General features: G+C 32.0%; 1 protein-coding gene across 2 annotated transcripts; it reads left to right on the top strand.

Annotated features, from left to right (window-relative positions):
* Positions 1 to 1,835: 1,835 nt before the first annotated feature.
* On the top strand, positions 1,836 to 10,098 carry LOC100781339 (uncharacterized protein At4g26450). 2 transcript variants are annotated; one of them, XM_003523805.5, is made up of 4 exons: positions 1,836 to 4,015; positions 4,237 to 4,426; positions 4,610 to 4,658; positions 9,754 to 10,098. In XM_003523805.5, the coding sequence occupies exons 1-4, from the start codon at positions 2,211 to 2,213 to the stop codon at positions 9,807 to 9,809; spliced, it is 2,100 nt and encodes a 699-aa protein (XP_003523853.1). In that variant the 5' UTR covers positions 1,836 to 2,210; the 3' UTR covers positions 9,810 to 10,098. The 2 variants fall into 2 exon arrangements, with proteins under 2 accessions (XP_003523853.1, XP_006578351.1); XM_006578288.4 differs by having other exon boundaries at positions 4,610 to 4,680; positions 9,754 to 9,976.
* Positions 10,099 to 13,799: the final 3,701 nt, after the last annotated feature.

Here is a 13,799-nt window from a genome sequence, read left to right as displayed (position 1 = left end):
TTTTTTAAAAAAGTTAACAAAAATAAAAAAAACAATTTTAAAAAACAAAAACAAACACATGATTTTTTTAAAAAAAAACAAAGGGTAACAAAGAATTAGAAATATTTTTAAAATACTAAAAAAAACAAAATTGAAATAAGTAAAAAAAATAAAAAAAAAGCAAAAAAACACATTCTCGACTGTTTTTTTTTAGGGCCTTATGACATTGGTATGTAGTAAGGTGGATTCGAGAAAAAAAATAATACATTAAGAAATTGGTTCCTAGGAAACCAATTTCGTCAAAATGAAAAAAAAAAATAAAAGAGAGGTGAGAGATTAGTTTGGGGAAAATCGATTTTTCACCTATGAACAATAAATTATATTATGTATGTAAATAATAGTTGACTTGTATAATTTGAGTAAATATATATTTATTTATATTATTGAGGTAAAAAATTCTATAATGGTTTTTAAATAATTAAGAGATTTAGTGTAATGTATAAGAGGATGCTAATATATATATATATATATATATATATATATATATATATATATATATATATATATATATATATATATATATATATATATATATATATATTTCAAATAATTAAAAGTTTAGTGTAGGAGTAGAAAAATAAGGAGGAATTTGTATAATTTCTCAAAATTTGAATAGTAGTCAGGATAATTTACTCTAAACACAATTTCAAAATTTAACTTTTAATTTGTATTATTTTTGTAATTTATGTTGTAATTTTGTTTATTATCTCTCTTAGTTAGAAAACAAACACATATATTAGAGGGACGGATTTTTAAATATATTTGCTTATAAGATAAATGTTGTTCAATTCAAAAGTTATTGTTAAAAAAATTATACAAAAGTTATCGGTAGAATTGATAATAGTAAATAAGTGTCATTTAATAATCTAATAAGTTTCACAAAGTCATCAAGGATTTTTTTTTATAAAAAAAGCCAAGTCAAATTTGATTAAAAGATGAGAATAACACAAGTTGTATCATCAAGGAAAATTATTCAAAACATCATTTTGTAAGAATGATTCATTTGTTTACATTATAGGATTTTTAATTTAAGCTTAATTGTACATGTGTCTCCTATTTTACTTATTTCAATAAATTGATCCCTTTATTTTTTAATTTATCATATGTTACCTATTTCACTAAATTAATTCCCTTATTTTGCATCAAGGAAGGATTAAAACTATGACCCCTAAAGTAAAAAACACATCCTTTATCACTATTCATTTGAATATATAGTATAAAATATAATATTAATATAAGTTTTATCATTTCATTTTATTTAATTACATTTCTTTATTATATAATTTAATTCTTTAAAAAATTCACATACTTAATTAAATAAATTTAAATATAAATAAAAAATACTATTATAATAAATAATAAAAATATCTTAATATAAGCAAAAAAATATTGTCATTAAATCACATATATAAATATTTTAAAAGATAATGAAATACTATCATTTTATGAAATTATAATTTATATAAAAAATATAGATTAAAGATAAAATTTATATTATATCTTTATTGTATAAAATAAGTTTTGAATAATATAATAAAAATATATAAGATTATAAAAATATAATATATAAAACAAAAATAAAACTTATATAAGTATATATTCCAATTGATATGAAAGTAAAATTTAATCTTATATATTATATTTTAAAAAAATAATCTATAAAATTATAAAAATATAATAAATTAAAAAAAATAAAATTTGAATTTTAAATTATTTTCATATAAAAATGGTTATATGAGTATAATAAGAAAGGAGTGTGTCATTCACTCTCCAATTTTAGTTTTTTTTTTTTCAAACATTTTTTTAAAGTTGCGTATCCCAAAGAAAAAGAGCATTTTGGGGGAATGAACTGAACACCACCATGAGCCCATGAAACGTTGATTCAATTCAATTTGTTCAATTCATGTGTCGTGCAGCAAATCCAAATCCAAATCCTAACGAATCAATATACGTGTTCGTAGCATAGCATAGTACCGTTAGATTAAATACTCTCCCTCTACTGTGTTGCTTCTAAGTTCTAACCAACCACTTCCTCACCAAAACCCTCAAACCTAACTCACTCGATCCCTTTCTGTCCAATCTTAGTTTCTTCCATGGATTAGAGATTTTGAGCTGCATCATTTGAATTAATTAGGTTGATTTGATCACAGAAATAGGGAGTGAAAGCCACTATGCAGGCGAGACAACGGAGTCCGCGAGGGTTTTACGCGTCGGAGTACCGCCAGCAGCGTGACGGGGGGCTGGGAAGAGGCCGGAGAGGCGGAGGTGCCTGTGGCAGCGACATTTTCGTCGAGGCAGGGCGACTCGCGGCAGAGTATTTGGTCTCCCAGGGGCAGCTGCCGCCCAACGCGCTGCCGCCGCCCAAGTGGCAGAACCACAAGACTCCGGCAGAGGGCGGGCGGCAGTCGGCGCTGGCGCGGCTCGGGAGTGCTGACGGGAGGAGGAAATTGGGTGGGTTTGATGAGTTCGGGCAGAAGGGGGGGAGGAGGAGGGGGAGTTTCAGCAGGAGCAATGGGATGGATTGGGGGAGAGAGTATAGGAGGAACGGTTCTTGGTCTGATAGGTTTCGCGGAGGTGCCGTGGATGTTAGGGATGGTGAGGATGATGATTATGAGAGTGGTGGATTTAGTGTTAGACACCAGGATGAGGAGGATCAGCACCAGTACCAGCAGCAGCAGCATCAGAATAGTGTTGATGATGCTTCCATGAAATCAAATTCGAATTTGAATGAATTTGCGCCGAGGAGTGAGGATGGTGGTGATTTGAATGATAAGGATGGGGATAAGGAGAGGGTGAATGCTGAATTGATGGGGGTGAAGCAGAGTGGTATAGGGAAAGATGTGAGTGATGTGGATATGGAGGTTGGTGTTGGAAATGATTTGGAGAGTGTGAGCGTTGGGGTTAAGGAGGTGAAGGATGGGAGTGGTGGCGATGATGATAGTGAGAGATTGAGGAATGTGTCTGATCAGTGGAGTGATCAGGAGAATAGTAGCTCTGGCGGGGTTGTTGCTGATTTGGTTTCTTTGTGCAAGTCTGTTAAGGTGCCCACCAGGACGCGCTCTTCGGTTACGCGCAAGAATTTGAAGGCTGGGAATAATGGAGATAGGAGTGGGACTGCACAAGATGTTGGGGATCTTCAAGGAGCTGAGGAAGTGGTGCCTGAAAATGAGTCTGTTAAAGGCTCCTCATCGGGTGATTTGCTAGGTGAGAAAAGTTATGATATAGTATATGTTGACGTAGATGTTGCCGAGGTAGAACCTGTTCATGCTACTGAGGATGTGAAAGAATTAGATGCTGTGTGTAAAGCCGAGGAAGTTCTATCTTTAGGATGCCAATCTGGTCAGGATAGAGGTTTTATGCAGGATACCAACCAAGAGTCTGGTGCTACACTACCGGGGTATGGAGGTTGCAGTTCCTTGGCTGAGGAACATGGTGAAAAACGTGTTGCCGAAAATGATGATGATGTGAGGGAGGACAACAAGAAGCTGAGAGAATGGGTGCCTTCCCTTGTTCCTAAGACTGGGGGTGGGGGGTACTTTCTGCATAGTAACCCAATTGAAGTGAAAGAGAGCTCAGGAGAAGATGAAATTTCACATATTGACAAAGTGACTATAGCTTCTGATCAGGGGAGACTGATGAGTAGTGGTTCTCAGTTCACAGAAGGAGATAGACCCTTTCTTCAATGTTCAGAGGAGAAGCCTTCTTTGCCGAGTTCGTTTAGAACTTGTGATCTGAATCTCATTGAAGCGTCTGAAGTGCATGAAAATCATGTTGATCATCCAGTTCTGCTGTACCCCCCTGCGGTTTCTGAAACAAAGAAAGCTGTGCCAATTGACATAGATCTGACCATGAGTCATGCTAGTGTATCAGGGAAATTCAATACTCATGCAACAAATGGCAAAGAGATTGAAGTAATTGATTTAGAAAATGATGATTCCATTCAAGAAGAGAAGTCAATCAACAGTATGGATAGAAAGTATGTTTTTCCTACTTCCTTCCCCTTGGATATTTTATGTTAGCTTTGTTAAGTGTTCTTTTATCCAATCTCTCAAATTTAGTGTTTGTTAGGATCTAATTTATCTATTTTTTATCCCTCCTTTCAATTACTTAGTGAAAATGTCAGCTGGAGCATATAGTTTTAAACATCCTTTGTTTACTTGCTACTCTCTTCGTAATATATTGTCTTTGAAATCACAGGACAGAGACTATGTTTCCTGGCCTTGAAGGTTTTTCCAACCATGCTCAAAATGCTGCTGACATGCATGATGTTCAGGATGGATATGGGCTTATGATATCAGAGTTGCTTGGGCCAGATTTCCCTAACTGTACTTCAGTACCTGGTGACATAAACTCTGTGCACAATGAAATGAGCCTTCATGGTGGAACGGTACAATGCTACCTTCGAATTGAGATAGATTTTGATACATGTCCTTTTTAATATAACCTTTGCTGATTTGATTGTTGCTGCATGCCTTTATAATCTACAATGAAATGATTCTTTATCCTGATAAGATATTTTTTAATAATCTTAATTGATGATTTTCACATAATTTCATTCTTTTCGTTTCAGGGGACACTTGCTGAGGATGATTCCATATATATGTCACTTGGAGAACTAAGTATGCCAGATTTTTATTAATGGTTTGTTTTCTTATTTGTTAAATGTACCTGTGATTCGTGTAAGTCGATATTTGATGCTTCAGTTATGAGTGCTTGGGTAGGTTACTGCACTAATACTTTAGTTGAATTTTGAGGTGGTTGAGATACTAGCTATCTATTAATTTGTTCTATATAATACAGGCATAGCTGTTCAGCCTATTCTCTTGAACTATAGAATGTACATAGCCTTTTCCCTATTTATTAATAACACCAAGACACACATATACTGCTAGACACTTCTGTATATGGGCTCTCTCTAAGATCCTTCTATCTTTCTACAATTTATTAGGAGATGGGAGTGGGGTGATTAACCCTTTCTTCTTCTGTTCTCCATCCAGTGGTCCTGTTTGGTTGTGTTCTCCAATCACACATATTTAGTTGTGCCCTATAGCTCACACATTTTTGGTCCTTTTATCCTTTGATGTTTGATTGATTCCACCATTCAGATTGTCTTTCCCTGATCAATCAGCCTACCCAACCTTGCTGCCATCTGTGATCTACCTTTTTCATGTACTTCTACCACATGTTAGCCCTGTCACTTGACATTGTTGTGAGACACAATCTTTTGTCACAATTTGTTCAGATACTTCTTTTTTGGTCCAGTCAATAAAGCTACCGCATTGTTGTATTGTAGCTCTCAGATTCACCATTTGCACTTGTTTTTGCAGTTGATTTGGTTCTGTAGCTTCTGTTCACCTCACCTACACTTTTTGCTGCATGGTTTAGACTTTGTATCCTGCCTATAAATTGCTACTTCATCTTTACTTTTGACTGAAGCTGCATAATACAATCAAAATGACGACTTCTGCTGCCTCCTTTTCTAGCAGGACAGGAGTACTTCTTTTTTTTCCCCCATCATGGAGAAGCAAATGCTTAGGGTAAATCTATCCTAGATTTTTCTGTTGATTATGATTTATAGTAGACAACACCTGTTTTAGGAAGAGGGAGGGGTATCTTATCACCCACTAAAGGGGGGGTGGTATGCTCACAAATTGATTTCTTATTTATGAGGAAATCAGACAGAAAACTTTGCATGGATTTCAAAGTCATACATGGGGAGAGCTTGACTAATGACTACCCAACACAGAGTCAGGTCAGGTCATGAATATAAGAGTTGAGAAGAGAGTAAGGAAAAGCCAAGATGAACAGTTCTTGAGGAAGGGCCTGGGAAGTGCAAATATATTGGACAAATGGCTGAAGGGATTAAGAAGGTAGCAAAATAGATTGTTGATGAATTAAGAGATTGGGGACCTAAGGTTAAATAATCTTGTTGGAGAAATGCTAGTGTGCAAAATTAAGTTAAGGTTAAAAGAGAATGTTATAAAGCGTGGATTTGTGTAAGAATATTGAAAATGGGAAAAATATGTGGTTGCTAAGAAAGATGCCAAGAAGGCGGTGAATGAGGCCAAAGCTGCAACTTTTCATGGGCACTAAAGATGGAGAAAGAACCATTTGCAAGCTTGCTAAAGGTAGGGAAATAAAGTCATGATACTTTGAAGAAGTGAAATGTGTTAAGAAAGGTCTAGGTGAGAAAAGTATTAGTTGGCTTACAAAACTGTTTAACAAGATTACGAGGTCTAGGAAAATTCTGTACAAGGGGATAAAGCCCATGAATCATACTATGAAGTTATTGGTAAGGGCAATTGAGCAAAGATTAATACAAGATATACATTACTAAAATACAATTTAATTTTATGCCAAGGAGTTGAACCATGGAGTGATATACTATAATGTTTCCAGCTCTGGTTGGTATGAGTGATAAGGGATCTTGCTCCTTAAGCAAGAGGTTGGGGGTTTGATTCCCAGCTCTTTTGAATGGAGCGAACCTGGTTGGGAGGGGTCTACTCTTTTGCCTTTGTACCCTGGAGGAGATTAGGCCCTACGCCAGTGGGGAATATTCCTTGTGAAAGCAAAAAAAAAAACTTTATAAGATCTGAATAGGCACTATCTTTTGTAATGTAGGACTTGAGTTTTTTTCCAATACACCCCCTCTCACCCAACACTATTAGGCTTGGTGCATGGATAGTATGGTAGGTGGTCCAATAATGAATCTAGAATAGACTCTAATACCATCTTAGCTTTTAGGTCTAACTGATCCCTACGGTTTGTAAGGTGAGGGGGTGCCTAAGCTTTATAAGCTCTTACTTGGTGCTATCTCTAGTCAATGTGGGACTTGGTTGGGTTTTTCCCAATATTGGGTTTATAGTATTTTGTGTTTATAAATGATTATAGACAAGGTTATCATAATCATAATCAAAATATCTAATATGCTTTCTATATTTGAATCCTTTTGTACTCTCAATCAGTTTTGTACCTCTGTATATCTTCTATTTTTTAATATGGCACAGGGATAATTTTCTGCTTTGTTTACTACTTTATGTCCTCATAGGGCATACTTCATCAATCTTCATGCAATCACAACCCTCAGCCAAATGTCATTGTAAAGCATAAAAGACTGTTATTTAAAAGAACATAGGCCCTTCACAATAATGTCCTTTTGAGATTTTGTGGTGATGCAGTTCTCATTGTATGTTACTTAATTTCTTACCTCCTTTGGTTTTACTAAACCAGATTACGCCTTTGAGAGTTCTATTGTTAGCTTATCATAGCAAACGTTACCTCCTTTGAGAGTTCCACTGATCATTCCCTTGTGTACGAGGTTCTTCATGTTCCCTTGACTGGTTCTTCTGCAGAGTTCTGGTTTATTGTTGTTGCTCGCATCCTAATCCTTTTGCCAGACCTCTTGAAGCACCTGTTGACTCTCTTTCTGCAATTCCCTTACCTTGCATGGTCCCATCTATAGCAACCAGTCTTTCTGTTTCCTTTTGAAAGTTATTTGCTCCACTCCCAGTCTGCATTGCATGCATGATTTTGAGTCACTGTTTCTATCTTCACTTATTCCAAAGTTTACAGAAAAGGCTTTATACCATTGTGGGTTGCAAAGGCAATGGTGGATTGTATGAAATGATTGCCTTGCATTCTAGTGGCACTTGGTTGCTTTTTCTTTTATCTTTTGCCAAAGATACATTTGGTTGTTTCTGTGCATACACAGTTAAAGTTGGTGGTTAATTGCTAGACAAAGATGTATGGGTTGGATTATGGTGATACCTTCTGACCTATGAGTAAAATTGCGTCTGTCCATGTCTTTCTTTTTATTGCTGCCATGGGCCATTGTCCGCATTAACAACTTGATGTTATAAATGTCTTTCTTCATGGTGAGCTTGCTAGAGAGGTTTATATGGAGAAAACACCACAAGGAGTTTGGATTAGTGTGCTGCCTTCATATTGGTCTTTTTATTTTGATACAGCCTATGCAGTCATGGTTTGGGAGATTTAACATAGTTATTCGGCAGTTTGAGACAATTTATAGTGAGGAAGATCCCTCTATTTTCTTTTGTCATTCCTCACAGTTCCAAGAGTATACATTTGGTTGTCGATGTGGGTGATGTCGTCATAATGTCATTGCAAGATTGGGATAAGGAAAAATATCTGCCAACTAAGCACATTTCTTTTTTCATGATTCTGGGTATAGAAGTTTTTCAGTATTACTGGTGTTGCAATCTCGTGTAGAAAATATGGACTAGATGTACTGGAGCATACTGAAATGATATACTGCTGACCTATTTGCACACTTGTGGATTCAAATGTCATGTTTCTATCTAAAAAGGGGGAGCCATTGCTAGAATCTAGGTGGCATGGGAGACTTGTTTGGCATTTGAACCAGCTCACTATCTTGTGACCAGATATCTCCTTTGTGGTAAGCATGGTCAGTTTTTTTCAACAGGCTCCATGTGACAGCATTGGGATGATGTGATTCACATTAAAACCATCTAGAGAAGGATTTCTATAAGACAGTATAAGGACATACCTAAGTGATTGGTTTTACATAAGCGGTTATTACCAGATTTCCTTCAAATAGATATTTAACATTAGGGTACTTTGGAGGCAATCTTGTATCTTGGAAAAGTATGAATCAGGGTATCATTGCCTTGTCAACTGCAGAAGTAGAATATTGACTATTGAGCAATGGCATTGGCAACATGTGAACTCTTTCGTCTAAAACTCTTGATATGTGACAAACTGACAATCAAGTAGCCTTGCATGCTTTCCAATCCAAACTATTTTCTGAGTAAAAGCCAAACAAATAGAGGCAGTTGTCCTTATCATGAAAGAGATCTTGCACGGTGAATTGTTTACTTTTGTACCTAAATAACTATCAAGACATCTTACCAGTATTTTAGAGATCCTTGGATTATCTACTTTTTTAGTGCATATGATTTATATGCTCCCAACTTGAGGGAAATATTGAAATGGTAATCTATCTATAAAATCTTTGTTTCCCTAAAGATTTATATATATTTTTAACTGAGTCGTTTGTGTGGCAAAGCAATGATGACCATGCATTGAAGCTTTGCCTGTTTAGCTGTTGGCACTTTGTTTTGGTCTCAAAAAGGAGAAAAACAAAAAGGAGGAAAAGGATGGGGAGGGGGGAGGGGGATGCATGGTTAATGAAGACTGCATTTTTTTTAAGGATTACTTTCTTTCATGTATATACTGTAACAAAGCTTTAGTTTACTAAGGATTCTGTTTTTTACCTTTCCCTATCTAAGCCTTATCCTATAACTTCGACCAGCTATATTGGGAAGGATGTTTAGACAGAGTTTAGCAAACGGATCATATAAACATCTCTGCTGCATGTTCTTTGTGAGGGAGGTGGGGCATAGTATGGGTGCATTAAAAGTTAAAACATAGCTTGCGTAGACATGTGCTATATGAATCACGGATTGTTACTTAAAGCATGATAAGAATCCATAATTGATTATTGCAGCCTTTATGAGATGTAATTATTAACTTGTAGAATTTATAAAACAATGATAAAATATTTGTGTGCAGATTTCACATTTCTTATGTATCTAAACAAATTGCTCTGTGTAGGCTTTTTTTTATGTGATGTAATTATTATTAACTTGTACTAGAATTTATAAAACAACTATAAAATATTTGTGTGCAGATTTCACATTTCCTATGTATCTAAACTGATTGCTCTTTGTGTAGGCTTTTTGCGGCCATGGGAGCAACCTCCATCGCAGGATTATCAGAAACACTTTTGATCTGTGATCACTCAGAACTCTCAGGAGACATTATGTAGTGGTATGTTTAGTCACTAGCTTTATACAAAAATGAAATGCTGCTTTTTATTTTTATTTTTTTTTCATTTTCATAAATTGTCTCCTGTTAGGAATTATGTATTATGTAAGCTGAATTTTATGTTGTCTCATGGTCTCCTCTCTCTTTTTAATGCCTCTGCGTCACTACTAGGGTCATTAGAGGAGAATTGTGTATCCCATTGTAACACATTTGCTTATGTATTTGGCCATTATTTACCAGAATGGCTTTCAATTGACATTCTTGCATAAATTAGAATTAACTTCTGCATTTTTTTTTTAAGTTTTCATTTAATTTATGAATAAGTTCAGGTGTATAAGTTGATTTTTTTCACTTTTTTTTTTGTAGAGTTGGTTTTAACTTACAAGAGAAGTTTAATTCATTTTATTTCTTTAATATTGTTCTCTTCTAAGAAATTATTGGAATATTTATTCGAACTATCACATAATTATGAATCAAATTCTATATATGGTCACTACAAATTTCTTGTCATTTAAAAATATTTATTCATAATAAGCAACTGCCACCCAAACTTTGTGAACATGTAACTTTCATGTGTTTTGTAGATACACATCTTGATAGTCTGCCGTGAAATTCGTCTGGTGCTTTGACAATCAATGTTATGGTTTTGATTTGTTTTACCCTTGTTTGTTTAGGAGGGAATAAGAAGAAAATAGGATAGATATATTAAATTTTTACTGTTTATAACAAGAAATAGGAAAGGCGGAAGTTTTTTCTTAGACCCACAAGAAAAATTTTCCTCTAAATTGACATGAAAGAAGGGGAAATGAAGACCTCTCTTTTTCATATTTGTTATTTTAGTTTCTTTAAAAGCTAATATAATAGAACAAAATAAAAAATTTATGATTTAAATTACTTTTTATGTAATTTATTTATTATTTTCTTTTACTTATCCAAATAAGGGATAAATTTTTTATTACTTTCCTTTTTATTTTTATCCATATAAATAACATGCCTTTTGTATTTTATTTTTGCTTTTTTTTATTCCTAATTCAAAGAGAGTATTAATGTTTCTCCATTATAAGCTGTATATAGTGTTGCTATAGGTGGGTAAAATCACGAACCATGATCATCACGAACTAATGCACTTGTATGACCATGTATCTTGACTTGTTCCCTGACTCGTGGAACTTATCAACACATAAATTTAAGAGGCCCTTCTCAATAATAATTAGGGCAATAGAGTTAACAAGTTTTCTTTTAGTGAGAATAACGGACAAATTCATAAGAGAAAAATGAAAAACTGTGAGATCTCTAAAATCATTTAAAACACAAATGAAAAAGGTAGGGTTTCTAAACCACCCAAAATCAAGTGAAAGATATGATGAGACTAGTCTTAATAACCAAATCAAAAAGATCAAGTCAACAGAATATTTGTTTTTAATAAACAATAAATTAATTTTAAAAGATTTTTTATATTTAATTAAATAGATATGTTAACCTTTGGATATATCAACAAAATATGCAATAAGCTCTCATGTTTCAAAAGGTTAAATAAAAAGTTTTCAAAACATAAGAAATTCTTGGGTTCTTTTTTCCCTAGGTGTAATGAATCGGACTTGGTGTAACAAACTAGGGGCAAACAATCAAAAAAGAGGGTTTCTTTTTCTTCAAATTTACCAAATGCTGGTAAAATTTAGATTAATACTACTAAAGGGGTAAGTCCTAGGGTAATGATTTTCTTTTCATTAAAGCCATAAATTATTTTACTACTTCAACTTTTTTTTTATTGCACGTAAGTTATTTTTTTTAATAGTAAATAATTTTTAATTTTAATTATTTAATAATTAATTTCTTTTTTCTTTTTTAGTTTTATTCAATATTATATATATTTTTATATTTTTATTTAATATTTTCTATATTTTTTATATTATTTTATTTAATATACTTTATATATTTAATATTTTCTATATTTTTTAACTAATGTTAAGGATTATTATTTGTTTTATAAATTAAAAAAATAATGCAAAAAACTTAAACTTAAATAAAAATATTAAAATGTACTTTGTTTAACAAAATATTAAAATTTTTTGTTACTAATATTAACAAATAATATTAACTTATAATTTATCAAGTAATACTAATTTTTTTTAAAAAAATTAATTAATTTTTACAATCATCATTAAGTAAATTAATAATTTCATACAATAGAATTAATTAATTTTATTTATTAAATTATTTTAATATTAACAACAAAAAATAATTTATTAATAAAATTAACTATTAAAATAAAAATAACATAATACATTAATTTAAATTGAACAACACAAATTAAATAGAAGTATAAAATTAAAAAGTAGAAACAATATTAGTCGTCAACTTGCTTATCTGGATAATTATTACGATTATGCCCTTTAGTTCTATGCAATGAACATTTTTTAGGCCTATTTAGAATTGGTTAATTCATTTCATTATGTATACGATTAGTGACTGACCTTCGTGTTGTGTCTCGTGGCTTCGGAGTATTAAGCATAAAATATGGACCCTAATATCGAGGCCATTCATCTTTGCTTCCAAGTGAATGAAACAATGCTGATAAACTTTGTAAATATTTTTTAACTTAGTATACAATGTCAACAAAGTCATTCTAATTTAAATTCAAGAAACACAAACAGTAAATTCATGCGAGCAAGGAATTTAAAGTGTCTAAAATTCTCCACAATCACAACACCATTTATTCAATTTGACCGTGCATGTCATTGTTCATCGCCCAAGGCCCAAGTCGTGTATTTACAATTTCGTGAAACTCAAATATTAAAAAAAATTAAAAATAATATTATTTAATAAATTATAATTTAATATTATTTGTTAATAATAGTAACAAAACATTTTAATATTTTTGTTAAACAAAGTACATTTTAATATTTTTATTTAAATTTAACTCTTTTGCATTATTTTTTAATTTACAAAAAAATAAAAAACTTAAATTTAAATAAAATATTAAAATGTATTTTTTAACAAAAATATTAAGATTTTTTGTTACTAATATTAATAAATAAATAAAACTAAAAAAAGAAAACATATATTAATTCATTAAATAATTAAAACAAGCTATTTATGATTTTTTTTAAAAATACCTTACGTACAAAAAAAAATTGAAGTCATAAAATAATTTACAACTTATATGAAAAAATGGGGGTTATCCCTTAAAGTCGCATGAAAAAAAACCCTTACAACTTTAAAATTGCGTTTTTCAGTTCAAAAGTTACAAATTATCTTATGGCTTATATCTTTGGGGGTATTAATTTAAATTTTACCTTTATTTGGCAGATTTGAAAAAATAAATACCCCTTTTTAGTGGTTTACTCAGCAAAGAGAACCTAGGGATTTTTTATATTCTTTGAAATCTTTTTATTTAACCTTTTGAAATATTGCATATTTTGTTGATATATGGAAAGGTTAACGTGTCTACTTAATTAAATAAAATAATATTTTTTTAATTAATTTATCTAATACAAAGGTAGGGAAATTATATTTTTGATCTCACTTTATTTGTTGATATGTATCAATTTTTTGGCTTTTTGGTCTTTTTGATTTTTTTATCTTCATACCTTTTTCTAAAAAATAAAAATAAAGTGGGAGTGCAAATCAGGTGTAGTACTGGAAGTGCAGTACTGGAGGTATAGATCACGTGTCCAAGCACGGTGTTCATAATAAATCCTTATTATGATTTTTTCATAGAAATTAATAAAGAAAGGATATCATTATAAAAGATTGGTATAATATCATAAACTAACTATAAAATATAGACGTAATAATGGTACCAGTATAAATGATTGGTATAGTAAGATAAAATAAAGATGATTAATATATATTTAAAAATATTATATTAGGTGTTAAATAATATAATTTCACATGATATTCTAATAATACTAGATAAAATTCCTATCCAAACTCAACGATAATTCAAAAGT

This window comes from Glycine max, chromosome 4 (genome assembly GCF_000004515.6).
Source record: "Glycine max cultivar Williams 82 chromosome 4, Glycine_max_v4.0, whole genome shotgun sequence".
Classification (NCBI taxonomy): Eukaryota; Viridiplantae; Streptophyta; class Magnoliopsida; order Fabales; family Fabaceae; genus Glycine; species Glycine max.
Note: the sequence above shows the minus strand (reverse complement) of the source record. Positions and strands in the feature narration are given on the sequence as shown.

Coding starts and splice junctions, on each gene's coding strand:
- LOC100781339 (XM_003523805.5), top strand. CDS start 2,211: ATGCAGGCGAGACAACGGAGTCCGCGAGGGTTTTACGCGTCGGAGTAC. Junction 4,016..4,236: donor ATCAACAGTATGGATAGAAA/GTATGTTTTTCC, acceptor TTGAAATCACAG/GACAGAGACTATGTTTCCTG. Junction 4,659..9,753: donor TATGTCACTTGGAGAACTAA/GTATGCCAGATT, acceptor CTCTTTGTGTAG/GCTTTTTGCGGCCATGGGAG.